The 24,268-nt window shown below is 43.0% G+C and overlaps 1 protein-coding gene across 4 annotated transcripts in view; it reads left to right on the plus strand.

The window, feature by feature from the left end:
* LOC106565329 (calcium-dependent secretion activator 1) overlaps positions 1 to 24,268 on the plus strand; it is a 160,940-nt gene that overhangs the window by 43,482 nt on the left and 93,190 nt on the right. For all 4 annotated transcript variants that reach the window (XM_082959162.1, XM_082959163.1, XM_082959164.1 and 1 more), the window contains exons 2-3: positions 4,597 to 4,710; positions 20,272 to 20,604. In XM_082959162.1, the coding sequence (XP_082815288.1) occupies positions 4,597 to 4,710; positions 20,272 to 20,604 (447 nt within the window). The remainder of the gene's footprint in view (positions 1 to 4,596; positions 4,711 to 20,271; positions 20,605 to 24,268) is intronic.

Genomic DNA, 24,268 nt, shown 5'->3' on the forward strand with positions numbered 1-24,268 from the left:
GTGCAAACTTTTTTTCTTTAAATGGTTGTTTTATGTAGGATGCTACATTTTTGACCAGTTGCAATTGTAAGTAGGCCTAATAAATAAAAAACGACTTCTATTAGGCTGTTAAGCCTCATAGCCTACCTCAGTCAATTAAGTTATTATATATAGGTCTAGGCTCCGAAGAAATAGACTCCAATTAAGCCCCCTTGTTGTTTGTTAAGTCAAATTAAAATGAGTATTATTGTTGAAATGAATTGCTCGACTGGTGTAGGTTTTCTCCATCTGTTGGTGTGCAACACTTGCATAACAAGTTAGCTATATTTTCAGCACCAGCCAGTGTTCACCTCCTATTGATTGTGCTGCGGTTGCCACCAGTTGTTTTTTAAACGTAACCTTTATTTAACTAGGCAAGTCAGGTAAGAACAAATTCTTATTTACAATGACAGGCTACCTCGGCCAAACCCGGATGATGCTGGGCCAATTGTGGGCCGCCCTATAGCACTCCCAATCACGGTCAGATGTGATACAGCCTGTATTCGAACCAGGGACTGTAGTAAAGCCTCTTGCACTGAGATGCAGTGCCTTAGACCGCTGCGCCACTCAGGAACATTAACCATGTGTAGGTAGATACGTGTGTAGGTACTGTAGAATAAACAACCCTTTACATCAGTGGCGGTCGGTGTCGTTTAAGATGAGGGAGAAGGATTTTTTTTATGAGTATGGCCTTATTTCTATTTCAGCATATTGGATGACTGTCATTCATATTCCATTCACCCAGTTCAATGTAACATCGATAGGTTTACGCTACTACACGATACTGACATTTTCCCTGTACCCACCATGAGGTTGCTACAACCTAGCCTATGAATTAAAGTTTACAACGTAGGTGCACAGGTCAGAGAATTTTGAGTAATCAATGTGACAGACAGTGACACATTCAATTCTGCCCTGCACACTCTTGCCTGCATCTAGCTGATCTAGGGTGTAATCATTAGTCCAACAGTTGCAAATGAGAGTTTCTATTGGACAAATTCAGGTATGTTTATCCCCATTTTGTTCCGTTTGCTTCTGTTTAAGAAAGTTAACAGAATCTGCGGAATGAACACTCCCCTGATCACACGCAAACAGTTCACTTCCATAGCAGCCACATAAAAACATCATGATCACTTTGATTGTTGTATATATACTTCCTTCTTGCAACCATCTACATGCTCTCCTCTTCTAACCTTTCCCTTTGCTTGTGGACTTCAGTGCACAACACATCAGCTGTCTGTGACCAAATCATGACCGCTACACACAGTGTACATTGTTGTCACATCATAGTCAAGAACTACTATAACTAACGTATTAGTTAACCCACTACAATCGTGCAGTACAGTTTACAGTCAGAAAGCAGTTTAGCAGTTACACCAGCGAGCCCCTTTGTTAATAAATAATGTTAAGCCAAAAGCTTACCTTGACTTGGAGGAGTTACAGTGCTGGGTAGCCATTGCCAGCTAGCTAACATATCATCCTTCTCTGTTTGAACCTGGAGTTTGAGTAGGCTAAACTAGCTAGCTGCATTCACTAACTAAGTGAAAGTGAAAGTAAAAAAAAAATAATACAACCAAATATAGCTAGCTCGCTCTCTTGCTTCTCCTTCGTTTTGGAAGAAATGTAATTGTTGAGAACTGTTCAACTAGCTCTGTCTTTCTCTCAGTCAACTACCCAGCTAGCACAGTGGATCTGGCCTGATAACGGCTGAGAGTCGGGCACTCGGCTGAGAGTCAGACTCGGCCTATGTCATGTGGCTCGAGTCTGGGCAGTATTACTTATGGCTATGATGCAGCGACTGCGCTCGGGCTGATTCTGGTGATAGTTATTTGGCCCAGATGTATTACTTGGGGCTCGGGCCGATTGGGGCTACTCTCTGGCAGATAATGACATGGGATGCTTTATATAATTAACATTTCATTATTTATTTTTCCATATTTTCTCATCGTTTCTGTGATCAAAATATACAATTGACATTTAAATGAAATTCTTTAAGAGTCCTATGTAGTATTTTAGTATTTTGCTGCTTTGTGCAAGGCAATTGATAAGCATTAAAAACCTTGTGGATGGAGCCTCCCGAGTGGCTCAGATGTTTAAGACACTGCATCGCAGTTCAAACTGTGTTGCTACAGATGCTGGTTTGAGACCTGTGCCAGCCGTAACCGGAAGACCCATGAGGCGACGCAGAATTGGCTCAGCGTCGTCCGAGATAGGGGAGGGTTTGTCCTTGTCCCATCGTGCTGTGGCGGGCCAGACACAAAATGTTTTTTTTTTTTGTGGATGGGTATAATTTGTATGTATAAAATGTACAATAGTAAAATTTAAAATGTCTAAATGTGGTAATTTTGTTGACATTTATTTACATTTGCATTGTGTCACTTCTGGGGGGATTCTGGTAAGATGCCGGCAAAGTCGGCTGAATTCTGATAGATGGAAACGGCCCGATGTACTTGGTCCGTTTCTGGGCAGTCCAACACCAGATTCCGGGCCGATTCAATCAGTTCCGGCCCCCCGGAAGAGGGCCGCTTCTGGGCTGATTCCTCATTGCTAGCTGGGTACTCACCACATTTTATGCACTGCAGTGCTAGCTAGCTGTAGTTTATGCTTTCAGTGCTAGATTTATCCTCTGATCTTTTGATTGGGTGGACATTGGGTGGACAACATGTCAGTTCATGCTGCAAGAGCTCTGATAGGTTGGAGAACATCCTCCAAAAGTTGTAATTACTGTGTAAGTCTATGGAAGGGGGTGAGAACCATGAGCCTCCTAGGATTTGTATTGAAGTCAATGTACTCAGAGGAGGACAGAAGCTAGCTGTCCTCCGGCTACACCATTGTGCAGAGTGCTGCTGAGGCTACTGTTTACCTTAATTGCAAAACAGTATGTTTTAATCAATTATTTGGTCATGTGAATATATTTTGTATAGTTTTATCTAAAAAAGGTAACTTTTTTAATGTTTCACTATTTAGATTTTTATGAAATTCACTGAGGAGGATGGTCCCCTCCCCTTCCTCTTCTGAGGAACCTCCACTACTTTTACATAATACCATAGAAGCTGGTAATATAACAATGTGCACCTTTCACCTTTCATTGTCATTCCCAGCCAATGCAGATGCTGTTCCTATTGACATTTTGTCTGGTGGTAATGGGGCTACCTTAGCGAACATGTCAGAGTGGTCATACCTTCCTGTGTGGTGTCCTGTATACAACAGAAATTCCCTGATCCTGGTGAAGAATACACAGGGTTGCTCCCTCCTCATATTGACTGATACCATCAATTCAACACAAACTCCAAGCACCTATTCTGCATACCAACTAGGGTCTTTCTAGCCTGGTTGCGTCTCTGTTCAGCGACTACATTCCACTCCTTGCCACACCTGTCATTTGATAAAAGAAACTGGCCTTGAGTGCCAAGGACTGGAATGTTAGCTAAAAAGACTGGTACCCAGACTAGGGTCATTAAGCAGGGCATGCAAACTATACAACTTTGGCTGTGGAGGCATTGTCAATCCGTATAAGGCTTTTCAGTCTGCTGTCCTTGAAACGCATTGGGGTCAATCAAACAATGGAGCCCTATTCATTGAAGGGAAGTGAAGGGAGGAGGAGGGGCGATTTGCACGTGAGCTTGATAAAAGGGGGCATGACTTGTTGACATAATTGTAATCCAAACCTAACCTTCATTTACTCGTTGTGACTCACTGAGGTTCCAAACTCCATTTTAGACATGGCTGTCACGTCCACTCCCACTCCCCCTCTCTGGCGCTCATTGTCATCAGTTTACTTATTATTACGCACACCTGCCACCATCGTTACGCGCACCTGCGCCTCATGAGACGCATTTGGACGCCATCACTTCTATGATTACCTCCCCTATATCTGTCACTCCCTTTGGTTCTTTCCCCAGGCAGTATTAGTTATGTTTCTCATGTCTTGACGCTACACTTGTTTTGTATTGTTCCCTGTTTTAAAAAAAAATAAATTTACCCCCTGTACTTGCTTCCTGACTCCCAGTCTGCATTACAAAGACTTTGACACAAATTATTCTATTTACACGTTGTAGTACATTTTGACACTAGAATACATGTTTCTGACTAATATCGTTGCCACAGAGGTCGTTTTCAAAGGGATTTAGTTGCTTTTAGGGGCAATCGCTCTTTAAATGAGAGGTGCTCCTGGTACCTTTGGTGTCTCTTTGGCATGTGATATTTACTACAGGTTGTACTTCATTGAGAGACATTATTACACAAATCCTAACAAAGTCAGAAGGGGCAACATAACATATTTCATATATAATTGTTAGAAATGTACAGTTTATGCACATATTGTTTCCTCATGCTAAGGAAGCACCCCTCCTTCGTCAGAAGCAATCAAGTCAAGAGCTATCAAACAACCCAAAAATGTATCTTCTCAAAACACTGAACTACCTCGATTAATGTCTGTCAACTGTCTTCCATATCCATAACCCATGCATATGTAACAGGTTGATGTATCCCTACCCATGGCTGTGTTTTATGACTCTTATTGAGGTGTCCTCTGTGTGATATGGCTGTGTTATTGACGTATGCCCTCTGCCTCCCCAGATCACAGAGCAGCAGCTCCGGCAGACCAACGACCGCTTCAAAGCTTTCCTCAATGGAGACACCCAGATAGTGGCTGATGAAGCGTTCATCAACGCAGTCCAGAGCTACTATGAGGTACAGAAACCTAACCTCTCTCCCTCCGCTGTAACACGATGCTGTAACAAACCTACAAATGTGTAATCTCATCTTCCGACTGTCTCTCAGCACACCGCCGTCACAATACGCTTGTTGAATGAACCGTCCTTTTCTCTTTCTTTATAGAGACCGCTATCATGGGTTTTGTTTTCTGTGTTTCCTATGTGTTGTGGTGCTGAGATAGTGTTAGCATTCAATGCAATAGACCAGGCTGATTAGCTGTCATTTACTGCTGTAACTCAATTAGCATAGACATGAGTTGTAAAAAGACCCCCCCCAGCTCCCTCTGTCTCCCGGAACTGTTATCGGAGCTTTTCCTAATAAATCAAATCCGAGCTGTTGAGATAGTTTGTCAGTGTTGCTGAAAACAAGAGTGGCAGAGTTGAGATACAGAGTGGTAGAGAGAGAGAGAGATACTGTACCTCTTCCTCAGTGCTGCTCAGTGAATTGGTTTCTCTCTCTCTAACTGTAGGGCTAGGAATCACTCGTAGTGGGATGGAAGCGGCTGCTCAGTTTCTCAGCGCTCTGTTGCTTTGGCCTGAATTCCAGGGAACTGCTGTGCTTTGTGGGGGGAAAATGGTGGATGAGATGATGCGTCGTGTCGACACATCTATTCACTGACTATATGGATTAGCTAACACGCTATCCTTGTGCTAAAAAGGCTGCCATCGTACTCTCACCTACATTACAGTCACAATTCAACCAGTTCAACAATAGGAGAATTACGGTGCAGATAAAAATACCCTTATATGGGATTTCATTTTCTACCGTCCGCTATCCCACTAGATAGGTAGAGCACTTTATGATGGATATTATAATGTTGCATTAAATCAAATCATGCAATGCCCTGAAGGAGCTCCAAAACCAAAGCAATCCATTTGAAAACAAACAAGTACATTTTATTTAATTAGACAAAACGGTGACTCGATTGAAATACTGTAGTGTTTACCCACATAATGCTGGCTGGCCCATGTTGACTCCGATGCTTCAATGCACAGTAGTGCCAAGTTGGCTGGATGTCCTTTGGATGGTGGACCATTCTTGATGGAAACTGTTGGGCGTGAAAAACCCAGTAGCATTGCAGTTCTTGACACAAACCGGTGCACCTGGCACCTACTACCATACCCCGTTCAAAGGCACTTATATCCTTTGTCTTGCTCTTGCCCATTCACACTATGAATGGCACACATACACAATCCATGTCTCAAGGCTTAAAAATCCTTTCTATAACCTATCTCGTCCCCTTCATCTACACTGATTGAAGTGGATTTAACAGGTGATCATAGGATCATAGTTTTCACCCGGGTTTACCTGGTCAGTCTATGTCATGGAAATGTTTTGTACACTCAGTGTATATACTGACAAGAGGCGGGACCCAATAATGTAACTATGGCAATAAAGACAAGATTCTAGCCAATGAGATGGCAGATTCGCACGTGAACAACAGGCACAAATCTGATAGTAACGTTGTTTTTCTCTAAGATTTTATTTAAACTTTATTTAAGCAGGGAGTCATGCTGACACAACGGTCTCTTTCACAGATGAGTCCAGCATCTATAAGAGGATAAACACATCAATAAACAACAATTACACTATACATGAAAAACAAAAACAATCATATGAAAGAAACACAATCTTCAGTAAAATGGGCCTCTAACATCAATCTGAATTGCACTAGATGCACCATCTCCACCAACTTTAAGCAGTTTTGGATATCATTCCACATGACAGCCGCAAAAAAAAACGATAAGCAGATGTTCATACCTTGGTGAAGATCGAAGGGATCTCCAGTGTTAGCCATCCACGTCTGGTAACTTATATGTCTGAAGGTTAACAATGAGGTAAGGTATGGCAGAAGTTTATGCAAGAGGGCTTTATAGACAGAAAAATAGTCACCCTAAGTAAATATGAACAAAAAGGCTGTGAAAAACATTTCATTGTTGTTTATCAGCTTGATATTACACTCAATATATCACATGAATCTAACCTTTAATTTAGTTAAAATTCTTGGGAGAAAAAAAAAATTGTCATCAAGAAATCATTGGCACCCATGCATTTAGTACTTTGTGCACCCTCCCTTTGTCAAGATAAGAGCTCTGAGTGGTCTCCTATAATGTTTGATTGGGTGGGAGAACACATAGGAAGGGATTTGAGACCATTCCTCCATACAGAAACACTCCATGTTGATAGATAACAAAGGGAGTTTAGTCTGTGAGTCACCTCATATTTATACCCCAGTGAAACAGGAAGTTGTGGATTACCACTTAAGAGTTCCCAAAGACTCAGATGAACTTTAAAAAGTACAATCTTAACCGAAATATACATCAATTACATTTTGCTCATAAGAATTTCTAGGGGCGCCAATAATTGTGACATGTATGTTTTTGAATAAAATAATTTTTTATTGATGACAATTGTTAGAATTGTTTTTACAATTTTAACCCAGTTAAAGGTTAGATTCATATGATATTTTGATTGTAAGATCAAACTGATAAACAACAAGGACATTTTTTCACATACTTTTTTGTTCATATTTACTTAGGATGCCAGTAATTCAGGAGGGCAGTGTAGTAGGTTTTACCTGCATTATGTACCAATTTCAATTCAACAAATTCTTTCTGCAGGGCAATAAAGGCAGATTGAAGCTCTGACAGAGCCTGGTCAGCTGTGTAAATAGTGAAAAGTACCAGACCAAGAATTGGTCCCTGTGGACACCCATTGTTATGTCCAGAAATACCATCTTTAAATAAACACTGTGTTCTGTCTTTTATAAGATGCCACGTATATCCACTTATATCAATACAGTTCTAACAACAGAAACATTATAAAACTTAGACTCATTTAGCAAATTAGCAATTATATTTGATGTTGACAAAATTCAACATGCTCTCATTGACCTCCATACAAAAAAAATAAACACTTGGTTTGCTTCACGCTGTATTCTCGCACGTACAGAGTCATCCATCTCACTTTTCCTCTTCCTCTCTGCTGAGACATGCCCAAATACAGGTGTCTATCTGTTTGCTGGGCCTAGAAGAACTCAATGCGCCAATGTCAAACAGGACAAATAGATTTACTGTTACAGGCTTGTGCAAGAAAGGTATCTCCCTCTCTCTCTTGTTCTGTCTCTCTCTCAACCCCCACTCTCGTTCTCTCTCTACCCACACACATCAACTTGATTATTTAATTCAGTGCTGTAAATACATAACATAACAGGGTTAAAACTACTGTCTTCTTATTGTAGTGTGTCACTAGTGTTTAATCACAGCGGACAATGTGGCCACAATTTAACTGTCACAGTGTAATGGATGCAGGGGCCTGATAGACAGTTTCTCTGATGTGTGTGTGTGTCCGGTGCTATGACAATAGCCTTGTCTTGCTCACTCCCCATCACTCTGTCGTTAAAGGGATGGAGGATGACCCTGAGAACTGTCTGGCCCGTCCATGGCTGCTGCCGCCACGCAAATGCACACACACACGCACGCACGCACGCACGCACGCACGCACGCACGCACGCACGCACGCACGCACGCACGCACGCACGCACGCACGCACACACGCACGCACACACACACACACACACACACACACACACACACACACACACACACACACACACACACACACACACACACACACGCGCGCGCGCACGCACACAGTCTGCCCTGGATGCATGGAGGAGTACCGGCTCCTTCTATTGATCACACTCTGTCTCAGGGCTGAATGTAGGAACACACACACATTTCACATGGATAATATACAGTTGGCTGGGTTTTCCGTGCATCGGCAAGACAGAACATCTGCCTCTGGTAAGACAAGGGTGGTGGTCTGTGTCTATTTGTCAATAACAGTTGGTGCACGAAATCTAATATTAAGGAAGTCTGTAGGTTTTGCTCGCCTGAGGTAGAGTATATCATGATAAGCTGTAGACCACACTATTTAACGAGAGAGTTTTCATCTATATTTTTCGTAGCTGTCTGTTTACCACCACAAACCGATGCTGGCACTAAGACCGCACTCAACAAGCTGTATAAGGCCATAAGCAAACAAGAAAATGCACATCCAGAGGCAGCGCTCCTGGTGGCCCGGGGAAATCAGGTCAAACTTAAATCTGTTTGACCTGATTTCTACTAGCATGTCATACCTTCAACCAGAGGAGAAAAAAAAACTCTAGACCACCTTTACTCCACACACAGAGATGCATACAAAGCTCTCCCACGCCCTCCATTTGGCAAATCTGACCATAATTCTATCCTCCTGATTCCTGCTTACAAGCAAAAACTAAAGCAGGAAGTACCAGTGACTGTTTTGTTAGCGCAGACTGGAATATGTTCTGGGATTCATCCAATGGCATTCAGGAGTATACCACCTCAGTCACCGGCTTCATCAATAAGTGCATCGACGACGTCGTCCCCACAGTGACCGTACGTACATATGTCAGCCAGAAGCCATGAATTACAGGCAACATCCGCACCGAGATAAAGGCTAGAGCTGCCGCTTTCAAGAAGCGGGACTCTAATCCGGACGCTTATAAGAAATCCCGCAATGCCCTAAGACGAACCATGAAACAGGCAAAGCGTCAACACAGGACTAAGATTGAATCCTACTACACCGGCTCTGACACTCATCGGATGTGGTAGGGCGTGCAATCTATTACGGACTACAAAGGGAAACCCAACTGCGAGTTGCCCAGTGACGCAAGCCTACCAGACGAGCTAAATGCCTTTTATGCTCGCTTTGAGTCAAGCAACGCTGAAGCATGCATGAGAGCACCAGCTGTTCCGGACGACAGTGTGATCACGCTCTCCGTAGCCGATGTGAGCAAGACCTTTAACCTGTTGGGTCTAGGGGGCAGCATTTGCACGTCTGGATAAAAAAAATGTACCCGATTTAATCTGGTTACTAATCCTACCCAGTAACTAGAATATGCATATACTTATTATATATGGATAGAAAACACTCTAAAGTTTCCAAAACTGTTTGAATGGTGTCTGTGAGTATAACAGAACTCATTTGGCAGGCAAAACCCTGAGACATTTTCTGACAGGAAGTGGATACCTGATGTGTTGTATTGACTTTAAACCTATCCCATTGAAAAACACAGGGGTTTAGGAATATTTTGGCACTTCCTATTGCTTCCACTAGATGTCACCAGCCTTTACAAAGTGTTTTGAGTCTTCTGGAGGGAGATCTGACCGAACAAGAGCCATGGAACGGTGATGTCCCATTAGACACCTGGCGCGCTACTTCATGTTGGGTACCCTCGTTCCAATACGTTAGAAAAGAGTATGCATTCGTCCACCTTGAATATTATTCATGTTCTGGTTAAAAAAGGCCCTAATGATTTATGCTATACAACGTTTGACATGTTTGAACGAACGGAAATATATTTTTTCCCCTCGTTCATGACGAGAAGTCCGGCTGGCTTACATCATGTGCTAACGAGACGGAGATTTTTGGACATAAATGATGAGCTTTTTTGAACAAAACTACATTCGTTATGGACCTGTGATACCTGGAAGTGACATCTGATGAAGAGAATCAAAGGTAATGGATTATTTACATAGTATTTTCGATTTTAGATCTCCCCAACATGACGTCTAGTCTGTATCGCAACGCGTATTTTTCTGGGCACAGTGCTCAGATTATTGCAAAGTGTGATTTCCCAGTAAGGTTATTTTTAAATCTGGCAAGTTGATTGCGTTCAAAAGATGTAAATCTATAATTCTTTAAATGACAATATAATATTTTACCGATGTTTTCTAATTTTAATTATTTAATTTGTGACGCTGACTTGACTGCCGGTTATTGGAGGGAAACGATTTCCTCAACATCAATGCCATAGTAAAACGCTGTTTTTGGATATAAATATCAACTTGATAGAACTAAAAATGCATGCATTGTCTAACATAATGTCCTAGGAGTGTCATCTGATGGAGATTGTAAAAGGTTAGTGTATCATTTTAGCTGGTTTTATGGTTTTGGTGACCCTGTCTTTGACTTGACAAAACATTACACACAACTCTTGTAAATGTACTGTCCTAACATACTCTAAATTTATGCTTTCGCCGTAAAACCTTTTTGAAATCGTAAAACGTGGTTAGATTAAGGAGATGTTTATCTTTCAAATGGTGTAACATAGTTGTATTTTTGAAAAATTTGAATTTTGACATTTATTTGGATTCAAATTTGCCGCTCTTGAAATGCACCTGCTGTTGATGGAGTGCACCACGGGTGGCACGCTAGCGTCCCACCTAGCCCCAAGAGGTTAAACAGGTCAACATTCACAAGGCCGCAGAGCCAGACAGATTACCAGGACATGTACTCAGAGCATGCACTGGCCAACTGGCAAGTGTCTTCACTGACATTATCAACCTCTCCCTGACTGAGTCTGTAATACCTAAATGTTTCAAGTAGACCACCATAGACCCTGTGCCCTAGAAAGCAAAGGTAAGCTGCCTTAATGACTACCGACCCTTAACAAGTCGGTAGCCATGAAATGCTTTGAAAGGCTGGTCATGGCTCACATCAACACCATCATCCCGGAAACCCTAGAACGACTCCAATTCACATACCACCCCAGCAGATCCACAGATGATGCAATGACACCTCACACTGCCCTTTCCCACCTAGTCAAAAGGAACACCTATGTGAGAATGCTGTTCATCGACAACAGCTCAGCGTTCAACACCATAGTGCCCACAAAGCTCATCACTAAGCTAAGGACCCTGAGACGAAACACCTCCCTCTGCAACTGGATCCTGGACTTCCGGATGGGCCGCCCTCAGGTGGTAAGGGTAGGCAACAACGCATCTGCCACGCTGATCCTCAACACGGGGGCCCCTCAGAGGTGTGTGCTTAATCCCCTCCTGTACTCCCTGTTCACCCTCCCTTGACTGCGTGGCTAAGCACGATTCCAACACCATCATTAAGTTTGCAACAACACAACAGTGGTAGGCCTGATCACCGACAATGATGAGACAGCCAATGGGGAGGAGGTCAGAGACCTAGCAATGTGGTGCCAGGACAACAACCTCTCCCTCAACGTGATCAAGAAAAAGGAGATGATCGTGCAATCCCCCATTTTCATCGAGAGGGCTGTAGTAAAACAGGTTGAGAGCGTCAAGTACCTTGGTGTCCACATCCCCAACAAACTTTCATGGTCCAAACACACTAAGACAGTCATGAAGAGGGCACGACAATACCTATTCCCCCTCAGGATACTGAAAAGATTTGGCATGGGTCCTCAGATCCTCAAAAAGTTCTACAGCTGCACCATCGAGAGCATCCTGATTGGTTGCATCACCGCCTGGTATCGCAACTGCTCAGCCTCCAACTGCAAGGCGCTACAGGGGCCCCAGAGGCCCTCAAAATTGCCAAAGACTCCAGCCACCCTAGTCATAGACTGTTATCTCTGCTACCGCATGGCACTCGGTACTGGAGCACCAAGTCTAGGTCTAAAGGCCTATTAACAGCTTCTACACCCAAGCCATAAAACTGCTGAACAGCTAATCAAATGGCTACCCGGACTATTCGCATTGAACCCCCCCCTCCCTCTTTTTAGGCTGCTGCAACTCACTGTTTCTTATGTATGCCTAGTCACTTTACCCCTACCTACATGTACAGTTGAAGTCGGAAGTTTACATACACTTAGGTTGTAGTCATTAAAACTCGTTTTTCAACCACTCCAACAATTTCTTGTTAATAAACTATAGTTTTGGCAAGTCGGTTAGGACATCTACTTTGTGCATGACACAAGTCATTTTTCCGACAATTGTTTACAGACAGATTATTTCACTTATCATTCACTGTATCACAATTTCAGTGGGTCAGAAGTTTGCAAACACTAAGTTGACTGTGCCTTCAAACAGCTTGGAAAATTACAGAAATTTTGTCATGGCTTTAGAAGCTTCTGATAGGCTAATTGACATAATTTGAGTCAATTGGAGGTGTACCTGTGGATGTATTTCAAGGCCTACCTTCAAACTCAGTGCCACTTTGCTTGACATCATGGGAAAATCTAAAGAAATCAGCCAAGACCACAGAAAATAAATTGTAGACCTCCACAAGTCTGGTTCATCCTTGGGAGCAATTTCCAAATGGCAGAAGGTACCCCGTTCGTCCGTACAAACAATAGTACTCAAGTATAAACACCATGGGACCACGCAGCCGCCATACCGCTCAGGAAGGAGACGCGTTCTGTCTCCTAGAGATTAACATACTTTGGTGCAAAAAGTGCAAATCAATCCCAGAACAACAGCAAAGGACATTGTGAAGATGCTGGAAGAAACAGCTACAAAAGTATCTATATCCACAGTAAAATGAGTCCTATATCGACATAACCTGAAAGGCCACTAAGCTAGGACGAAGCCACTGCTCCAAAACCGCCATAAAAAAAGCCAGGCTACGGTTTGCAACTGCACATGGGGACAAAGATCGTACTTTTTGGAGAAAAGTCTTCTGGTCTGATGAAACAAAAATAAAACTGTTTGGCCATAATGACCAAATCAAATCAAAATCAAATCAAATCAAATCAAATTTATTTATATAGCCCTTCGTACATCAGCTGATATCTCAAAGTGCTGTACAGAAACCCAGCCTAAAACCCCAAACAGCAAGCAAAGCATGTGAAAGAAGCACGGTGGCTAGGAAAAACTCCCTAGGGAAAACTCCCTAGAAAGGCCAAAAACCTAGGAAGAAACCTAGAGAGGAACCAGGCTATGAGGGGTGGCCAGTCCTCTTCTGGCTGTGCAGGGTGGATATTATAACAGAACATGGTCAAGATGTTAAAATGTTCATAAATGACCAGCATGGTCAAATAATAATAATCATAGTAGTTGTCGAGGGTGCAACAAGCACGTCCGGTGAACAGGTCAGGGTTCCATAGCCGCAGGCAGAACAGTTGAAGCTGGAGCAGCAGCACGGCCAGGTGGACTGGGGACAGCAAGGAGTCATCATACCAGGTAGTCCTGAGGCATGGTCCTAGGGCTCAGGTCCTCCAAGAGAAAGACAGAAAGAGAGAAAGAGAGAATTAGAGAGAGCATATTTAAATTCACACAGGACATTGGATAAGACAAGAGAAATACTCCAGATGTAACAGACTGACCCTAGCCCCTCGACACATAAACTACTGCAGCATAAATACTGGAGGCTGAGACAGGAGGGATCAGAAGACACTGTGGCCCCATCCGATGATACCCCCGGACAGGGCCAAACAGGCAGGATATAACCCCACCCATTTTGCCAAAGCACAGCCCCCACACCACTAGAGGGATGTCTCCAACCACCAACTTACCGTCCTAAGACAAGGCCGAGTATAGCCCACAACGATCTCCGCCATGGCACAACCCAAGGGGGGGCGCCAACCCAGACAGGAAGACCACGTCAGTGACTCAACCCACTCAAGTGACGCACCCCTCCCATGGACGGCATGGAAGAACACCAGTAAGCCAGTGACTCAGCCCCTGTAAAAGGGTTAGAGGCAGAGAATCCCAGTGGAAAGAGGGGAACCGGCAAGGCAGAGACAGCAAGGGCGGTTCGTTGCTCCAGCCTTTCCGTTCACCTTCACACTCCTGGGCCAGACTATACTTAGTCATAGGACCTACTGAAGAGATAAGTCTTCAGTAAAGACTTAAAGGTTGAGACTGAGTCTGCGTCTCTCACATTGGTAGGCAGACCATTCCATAAAAATGGAGCTCTATAGGAGAAAGCCCTACCTCCAGCCGTTTGCTTAGAAATTCTAGGGACAATTAGGAGGCCTGCGTCTTGTGACCGTAGCGTACGTGTAGGTATGTACGGCAGGACCAAATCGGAAAGATAGGTAGGAGCAAGCCCATGTAATGCTTTGTAGGTTAGCAGTAAAACCTTGAAATTGCCTTAACAGGAAGCCAGTGTAGGGAGGCTAGCACTGGAGTAATATGATCAAATTTTTTGGTTCTAGTCAGGATTCTAGCAGCCGTATTTAGCACTAACTGAAGTTTGTTTAGTGCTTTATCCGGGTAGCCGGAAAGTAGAGCATTGCAGTAGTCCAGCCTAGAAGTAACAAAAGCATGGATTAATTTTTCTGCGTCATTTTTGGACAGAAAGTTTCTGATTTTTGCAATGTTACGTAGATGGAAAAAAGCTGTCCTTGAAACAGTCTTGATATGTTCTTCAAAAGAGAGATCAGGGTCCAGAGTAACGCCGAGGTCCTTCACAGTTTTATTTGAGACGACTGTACAACCATCCAGATTAATTGTCAGATTCAACAGAAGATCTCTTTGTTTCTTGGGACCTAGAACAAGCATCTCTGTTTTGTCCGAGTTTAAAAGTAGAAAGTTTGCAGCCATCCACTTCTTTATGTCTGAAACACAGGCTTCTAGCGAGGGCAATTTTGGGGCTTCACCATGTTTCATTGAAATGTACAGCTGTGTGTCGTCCGCATAGCAGTGAAATTTAACATTATGTTTTCGAATGACATCCCCAAGAGGTAAAATATATAGTGAAAACAATAGTGGTCCTAAAACGGAACCTTGAGGAACACCGAAATTTACAATTGATTTGTCAGAGGACAAACCATTCACAGAGACAAACTGATATCTTTCCGACAGATAAGATCTAAACCAGGCCAGAACTTGTCCATGTAGACCAATTTGGGTTTCCAATCTCTCCAAAAGAATGTGGTGATCGATGGTATCAAAAGCGGCACTAAGATCGTTATGTTTGGAGGAAAAAGGGGGAGGCTTGCACGCTGAAGAACACCATCCCAACCGTGAAGCACGGGGTGGCAGCATCATGTTGTGGGGGTGCTTTGCTGCAGGAGGGACTGTTGCACTTCACAAACTAGATGGCATCATGAGGTAAGAAAATTATGTGGATATATTGAAGCAACATCTCAAGACATCAGTCAGGAAGTTAAAGCTTGGTCACAAATGGGTCTTCCAAATTGACAATGACCCCTATTATACATCCAAAGTTGTGGCAAAATGGCTTAAGGACAACAAAGTCAAGGTATTGGAGTGGCCATCACAAAGCCCTGACCTCAATCCTATAGAAAATGTGTGGGCAGAACTGAAAAAGCGTATGCAAGCAAGGAGGCCTACAAACCTGACTCAGTTACACCAGCTCTGTCAGGAGGAATGGGCCAAAATTCACTCAACTTATTGTGGGAAGCTTGTAGAAGGCTACCCGAAACGTTTGACCCAAGTTAAACAATTTAAAGGCAATGCTACCAAGTACTAATTGAGTGTATGTAAACTTCTGACCTACTGGGAATGTGAAGAAAGAAATAAAAGCTGAAATAAATCATTCTCTCTACTATTATTCTGACATTTCACATTCTTAAAATAAAGTGGTGATCCTAACTGACCTAAGACAGGGAATTTTTACTCTGATTAAATGTCAGGAATTGTCAATAACTGAGTTTAAATGTATTTGGCTAAGGTGTATGTAAACTTCCATCTTCAACTGTACATATTATCTCAATTACCTCTACTAACCTGTACCCCAGCACATTGTTATCGTTATTGTTATTTTATTGTTACTCTTTTATAGTTAGATTTTTTTAACTTTAGTTTATTTAGTAAATATTTTCTAAACCCTTATTTTTCTTATAACTGCATTGGTGGTTAAGGGCTTGTAAGTAAATCAAATCAAGGTTTATTTGTCACGTGCGCCGAATACAACAGGTGTAGTAGACCTTACAGTGAAATGCTTACTTACAGGCTCTAACCAATAGTGCAAAAAAGGTATTAGGTGAACAATAGGTAGGTAAAGAAATAAAACAACAGTAAAAAGACAGGCTATATACAGTACCGAGGCTATAAAAGTAGCGAGGTTACATACAGACACCGGTTAGTCAGGCTGATTGAGGTAGTATGTACATGTAGATATGATTAAAGTGACTATGCATATATGATAAACAGAGAGTAGCAGCAGCGTAAAAGGAGGGTTTGGCTGGTGGTGGGTGGGACACAATGCAAATAGTCTGGGTAGCCATTTGATTACCTGTTCAGGAGTCTTATGGCTTGGGGGTAAAAACTGTTGAGAATCATTTTTGTCCTAGACTTTCAACTCCGGTACCGCTTGCTAAGCGGTAGTAGAGAGAACAGTCTATGACTTGGGTAGCTAGGGTCGTTGACAATGTTTAGGGCCTTCCTCTGACACCGCCTGGTGTAGAGGTCCTGGATGGCAGGAAGCTTAGCCCCAGTGATGTACTGGGCCGTACGCAGTACCCTCTGTAGTGCCTTGTGGTCAGAGGCCGAGCAGTTGCCGTACCAGGCAGTGATGCAACCAGTCAGGATGCTCTCAATGTTGCAGCTGTAGAACCTTTTGAGGATTTCAGGACCCATGCCAAACCTTTTTAATTTCCTGAGGGGGAATAGGCTTTGACGTGCCCTCTTCACGACTGTCTTGGTGTGTTTGGACCATTCTAGTTTGTTGTTGATGTGGACACCAAAGAACTTGAAGCTCTCAACCTGCTCCACTACAGCCCAGTCAATGAGAATGGGGTCGTGCTCGGTCCTCCTTTTCCTGTAGTCCACAATCATCTCCTTAATCTTGGTTGAGGGATAGGTTGATATTCTGGGACCATCCGGCCAGGTCTCTGACCTCCTCCCTGTAAGCTGTCTTGTCGTTGTCGGTGATTGGGCCTACCACTGTTGTGTCGTCTGCAAACTTAATGATGGTGTTGGAGTCGTGCCTGGCCATGCAGTCGTAGGTGAACAGGGAGTACAGGAGGGGACTGAGCACGCACCCCTGGGGAGCTCCAGTGTTGAGGATCAGCGTAGCAGATGTGTTGCTACCTACCCTCACCACCTGGTGGCGGCCCGTCAGGAAGTCCATGATCCAGTTTCAGAGGGAGGTGTTTAGTCCCAGGATTCTTAGCTTAGTGATGAGCTTTGAGGGTACTATGGTTGAATGCTGAGCTGTTGTCAATGAACAGCATTCTCACATAAGTGTTACTTTTGTCCAGGTGGGAAAGGGCAGTGTGGAGTGTGGAGTGCAATAGAGTGCAATAGAGATTGCATCATCTGTGGATCTGTTTGGGCGTATGCATATTGGAGTAGGTCTAGGGTTTCTGGGATAATGGTGTTGATGTGAGACATTACCAACCTTTCAAAGCACTTCATGGCTACAGACTTGAGTGCTACGGGTCTGTAGTCATTTAGGTAGGTTGCCTTTGTGTTCTTGGGCACAGGGACTATGTTGGTCTGCTTGAAACATGTTGGTATTACAGAGTCAATCAGGGACATGTTGAAAATGTCAGTGAAGACACCTGCCAGTTCGTCAGCACATGCTCAGAGCTCACGTCCTGGTAATCCGTCTGGCCCCGCAGCCGTGTGTATGTTGACCTGTTTAAAGGTCTTACTCACGTCAGCTACAGAGAGCGTGATCACACAGTCGTCCGGAACAGCTGATGCTCTCATGCATGCCTCAGTGTTGCTTGCCTCGAAGCGAGCATAGAAGGGATTTAGCTTGTCTGGTAGGCTCGTGTCACTGGGCACCTCGCGGCTGTGCTTCCCTTTGTAGTCTGTAATAGTTTGCAAGCCCTGCCACATAATACGAGCGTCGGAGCCGGTGTATTATGATTCTATCTTATAACACCCTAAGGGACTCCCAATCACGGCCGATTGTGATACAGCCTGGAATCGAACCAGGGACTGTAGTGACTCCTCTAGCGCTGTGATGCAGTGCCTTACACCGCTGCATCACTCGGGAGCACAAAGGGACATAAAGGATCATAAAAACAGTGGAGTCGTATCAGAAACAAACTCAGAAATCAATCCACCATTTCTTTCTATGTTTTCTAATGATGTACAAAGCCTGACTGTCCATCTTCCATCCCTGACAGATAATGACCACAGAATACCATAGCTATTGAATTGAAATGATTTGCTTCTCCAGCAGTGGTTTCTGTCAGCGGTGCTCCACAGGTAGAGTAGCTCTCTGTGAAATGTCTGCAGTCTGCCTGGATATTAATACAGAGCCCCATCACTCTCCCTGTACTTTTAAAGAGAGTGCAGGCAAAGTATATCTGCCAGACATCAGACCAACTGTAGGACCAACATCAATCAGTATATTAGTAGGTCAGCTGCTCTATAAAGTAAGATTGGTTTGGACCAGGAGAGAAAGTCAGTCTGGCAGGTAGTTCTCAGAAACGCATTAACTCTAAAACGCAAACACGCACACACGCGTTTTGGGAGTAAATGAGAAAGAATAGCATTCTCCCCGTTCAGTCGGAATAGGTAGGGAGAGTCTTGATAATAGCAAGTGCGTTTCCATCCAATGGCCATCAACATTACTCCCCAATATTTGAAATGTTATATAAAGTATGCTGCTCTCTCTGCTATTATGTCTGTAGTTATATTACTCCAGTATATCACTGTAGAGCACAGAGAAGAAATCTAACACTGCATCATTCAGTATTCCACCATTATTGTGGTGTGGTACTGCAGTCAGACACTTTTTTCTCTCTTTTTTTGTCATCCTGCATGGATGGCTACCTTACATTGGTTCATATTCCATTGCAACCTGAGTAAGAGTGGTTGCAATCATGTCTTCAATCCGCCCAGCTAGCTAGCGTCCAGACGGACACACAGACACACACGGGATGACCCTGACTTTTGTACTTCTGTACATTGGATCCACAGTGATGAAGAAACGTATGTGCGTGATGTATGGTATTATTTGGTTTGGCGTGTGGTCTTAAATGTTATGGTCAACAGATGTCTCACATCACCCCAACAGTCATAACAACTCGTGTGTGTCTATTGTATAAGACATCCGGTGATAATGAGTATAACATATTCATGTGTTAGATATATAGTATAGACTAAGACTAAAAGGGTGACTCATCATCGTCTGAGTAATTATATGAAGTCAATTCCTCTTCAACCTATATGGTCATAATAGAGTCTACTCGATACAATGAACATGTTAAATAAAACACACAGAAAGCTATTCGTTGTTTATCGTCGGGGTAATACTGTAAGATCCATTTTAGCGGTTAGCCTCTTACAGTTGCAGTGTAAATGATTCATTTATTTTATTATATATTATCGTTCATATGTCTTAACAACTACATGGTCTGCTGTTTGCACTCTTGCTCCAGGTGAAGACATGCCACCGTTAGCGCTTTGAGATTCTTTGTAATGAAAAGCGCTATATAAATTAAATGTACTATTATCTGTAGCTGCAGCAGCAGTTCTGACCCCATCAATCTGTACTTGTTACGTGCCAGTCATTGACGTCACATTGCTCTCCCTCTCTCTCTGTTGTAGTATATTTTCAGATTCTCTATTTGCATTTATTGTACCTAGGTTTGATTATGTCATGTAATCTACATTTATATGAGCCAAATGTGTGTGCTCGCCCATTATGACACTGATGATGGTTAAGTCAACCAAGATATTTGCCTTATTGATGCACGTTATTGCACTGAGCACATGTCCTAATAAATATCATATATTTTTCCATCTGAGCCTCCTTTTGAAATGGTATTCATGTTTTCAACAGTGTGCAGTTATCTATCCTTTCCAACATCTCTCTCTGTGACCACAGGTGTTCCTGAAAAGCGACCGAGTTTCCAAGATGGTCCAGAGCGGGGGCTTCTCAGCCAATGACTGCAGGGAGGTGTTCAAGAGGCACATCGAGAAGCGTGTCCGCAGCCTGCCCGAGATTGATGGCCTGAGTAAGGAGACGGTGCTCAGCTCCTGGATGGCCAAGTTCGACACCATCTACCGTGGGGACGAGGACCCGCGCAAGGCTCAGCAACGCATGACGGCTAGTGCAGCCTCTGAGCTCATCCTCAGCAAGGACCAGCTCTACGAGATGTTCCAGAACATTCTGGGTATCAAGAAGTTTGAGCACCAGCTGCTCTACAACGCCTGCCAGGTAAGAGCAGGCGTTAGTAGAGGGAGGGTGTGTTTGTACGCATCACTGTGAAGTATGGTTGCGTCCGAAATGGCACCCTATTCCCTGCACTGCTTTTGGACAGGGCCCATCGGCTGCTATTTCTGACACATCTATGTGTGTGTACATCACTGTTGAAAAATTACTGTTAGATCTTTCCCAGTGGGCAAAACTGACTGGTTGCAATGACGTCATCATGATGTTGCAGACAGTTTTGCCTGCTGGGTGAGGTGTTGTCCTCATGAGCAAAGTCTCACCTAGTAAAAAGAACAAACAAAAACAACACCAAGGCCAAGAACAGTGCAGCACTTGCTACTGTTGTTTAGGCTATACCTGCAGCTGTACAGATTTTGCTACTGTAGCTGTCTGTATTTTTACCTTGACTAGAGGGCCTGTTTTCCATTACAAAACAGGCTCTTCCTATTCTTTTATTTGGGCTGAAACAGCCTTTATTCTTTTATTTCACCTTTATTTAACCAGTTAGGCCAGTTGAGAACAAGTTATAATTTACAACTGTGACCTGGCCAAGATAAAGCAAAGCAGTTCATCAGGTGAATTAATATAAAATAACATCAGGTGAATTAATATAAAATAACACATTAATATAAAATAACACACTTATGTTCAAGAGGGAGATATCATAAAGCCAAAGCAGGGGTATATTCATTACGTCTTGCATAATGGTAAAGGTTTACATTTTAAGAACCAAACGGAAGCAAACGGAACTGTGAGGGACCTACCTGAATTTGTCCAATAGAAACTCATGTTTTCGTAGCAAAACATTTTCCATTTTGAGTAAACAGTTTCTGTTGCAAAACATTTTGAAATAGACTAAACGTTTTGCAACAGAATCGACGTAATGAATACACCGCTGGTAAATCACAGGCCTATCTGTCTTATAGCCTTCCCCTAGAGAGCTAGCTCTTCAATGTCCACCCTATTAAGAGTGACATGTTGAGATTGTTAGAGGATAATGGTGGACACCAGGGTGCCCGTGTCAGAAAATAACTCTCCCTCCCCGCAGCACTGCTTCACTTTTACAACAGACTATGGGAACGCTGAGACTAAGAGAGCAGATAGCAGCGCTAATATATTCTTCTTCCAGGAGCTTAATGAAAGTCTGATCACAGGAAGCATTCAGAGCCAGAGTTAAGATACATTTACATTTCTTCATAATTTAATACATTAGCAACCACACAAGTGAAGAATCTCTTTCTCTCCCATTTTGATTTAATGCACGTGGCCCTCGGAAACCAATGAATTGTTGAAACAACTTCATTTCTGTCTGAGCGAAGAAGTTCTTACTCTTTTCTTTGTCATTAATGTATAAAATCTGAAAGGTTGCAAACCCAATGGCGTATCCTCAGGTGCAATTAAACAAATGGTGCTTACTTTTAATATTTAAACACAAACTGATGTGTTTTCCTTCAACTGAAGTTTAATGGCAGATTGTGAATGCAGAATGGGTTACAATGTGAAGTTAAAGATTGATCGTAAATCCCGAGCCATGCTCCATCTCTCTCTGTCTCGCTCTCTCTCTCTCTCTCTCTCTCTCTCCGAACCTTCATTTGTTGGAGGTTTGTCTCACGCTGAGATAAAGCACATCCCCTCTGAATCCTCCCATAGCCTCCCCACAAATTCACTGTGCTTTAGATTCTTTCCTGCTCATCCTTTGAAGATGGCTAACCTAGTTTTCCTGTGCTGCCGGGCGGCAGAGCGGAGCAGAGTAGAGCCGCTAGTGGAGGGTCATGTCATGAATGAGGACACTGTGCGGTGGTAGTGTGGTGTGCAATCCCTCTAAACATGCTCTAAGCCCTGCAGAGCTGCAGACAAAGAAAACACCGCTATATTTTCAATATCATCGCTTTCTGTATGTTATTTTGGCCCTTTAGATAGGGGCCATAGAAATGGTAGGCTGTGCTGCAGTGTTAGTAAGTAAACACAACGTGTTATTTTATTTAGGTCAGGGCCGCTTGCTTGTACCAAAGAGCTAACCTGTTCAGATTGATTTACGATTTGTCTGGAACACACACACACACACACACACACACACACACACACACACACACACACACACACACACACACACACACACACACACACACACACACACACACACACAAATGTGCATACACACAAACACACACATGCACAGATGACTATTGTACACATTAACACACCAGCGCAGAGCAATCAGAGTCTGGCCATTAAAGCGTACTAAATCTCTATTCCATTGACCATCTTGTCATAGCAGTCAATACATCACTGCTGACAAGCAGCAGAATGGCTCTTCTGCTGACAACTGACGCCTTTTTACCACAGTGTTCAATATGACAGGAGCAAAAATTCAACCTCCCATGCCTGATTTTCTGAGGCTGCATAGAGAACAACAAGGTCTCACCAGATTTAATGGCCTGCGGTTCGGTTGTTTGTCTAATGTCTGTTGAGCAGTAATTAAATGTATTTGAAGGATCTTTGATGATTTTCATTCTTTATGATGGATGCTTTTCTGTTAAAGGGGAAATCCAGGATATAAATAAAACAACAATGGCTGTATGTCATTAATTTAATAGTCCAAAAATGGATGTGCCAATTACGGATTGCCCCGTTTAAAGACCTAATTTTATTGGCTGCTCTTCTCCCTTCATTATTTTCTTTCAACCATTTTGATAATGCTGAAGGGAAGTATTCTGACTGACTGACTGTACCTCATATGGAAAATGATACTATGACAGTGACAGTAAGCCAGCCTTTCCTCAGCTGCATCCCAAATGGCACCCTATTCCCTATACAGTATTAGTGCACTAATTTTGATCAGGGCCCATATGGCTCTCTCGGGTCAAAAGTTTCAAGTTTCAAAGTGTTTTGGTCACATGCACAGGATATAGCAGGTGTAGAACAGTACAGTGTAATGTTACTTACAAGCTCATTCCCAACAATGCAGTATTCAGTATCAATGTGGGAGTAGGGTTGGGCGGTATCCCGTGGTATTTTGAAATACCCTCGGTATGATTTTCCAATATCGTCAATACTGTAAACATTTTTGTGAATGTGGATATTTGTATTTTTTTTTGAAATACTTGCAGTCAACTTATGCACGAGGTAATAGACGAAGCAGATCGCGTTCATAATTTTGCCTGTAAGATCTAGTTTCCCAAAACAGCAAACTATTTCTGACATGCAAAACATTTTGGGACTTTATCAACAGTGGACTAATAGAAGGGTCAAGACACCATTTTTTCCCACATGTTTTTGAGAAACTTAACCCAAACACCAAATCACTTCCTCTTTCTCATTGTGTGGTATGGGGGCATGAATAAAGGCTCCAAAAACACCCAAATACGTCCTTTTAGAAACTGAAAAGTTCTCAGTATAGTGATGCAGGACTTTAGTTGCTGTGCACATGAAATTGCATCATTCGGAATATTATACGCAACGTTATATTCGATTTTGTTGCGACTTGAGCGATACCTCTCCATCCAATCTACAGGTAACTAACTGAACACTTGAACTGGACTGACCACCTGCTTTGATTCTCTGCACCTTAGCACACATGCACTCACATATACATTCATGCTACACACACATCACAACTGCTGCTACCAGACTCTTATTATACAGTGCATTCAGAAAGTATTCAGACCCT

Source organism: Salmo salar, chromosome 12 (genome assembly GCF_965601325.2).
Source record: "Salmo salar chromosome 12, fSalSal1, whole genome shotgun sequence".
Classification (NCBI taxonomy): Eukaryota; Metazoa; Chordata; class Actinopteri; order Salmoniformes; family Salmonidae; genus Salmo; species Salmo salar.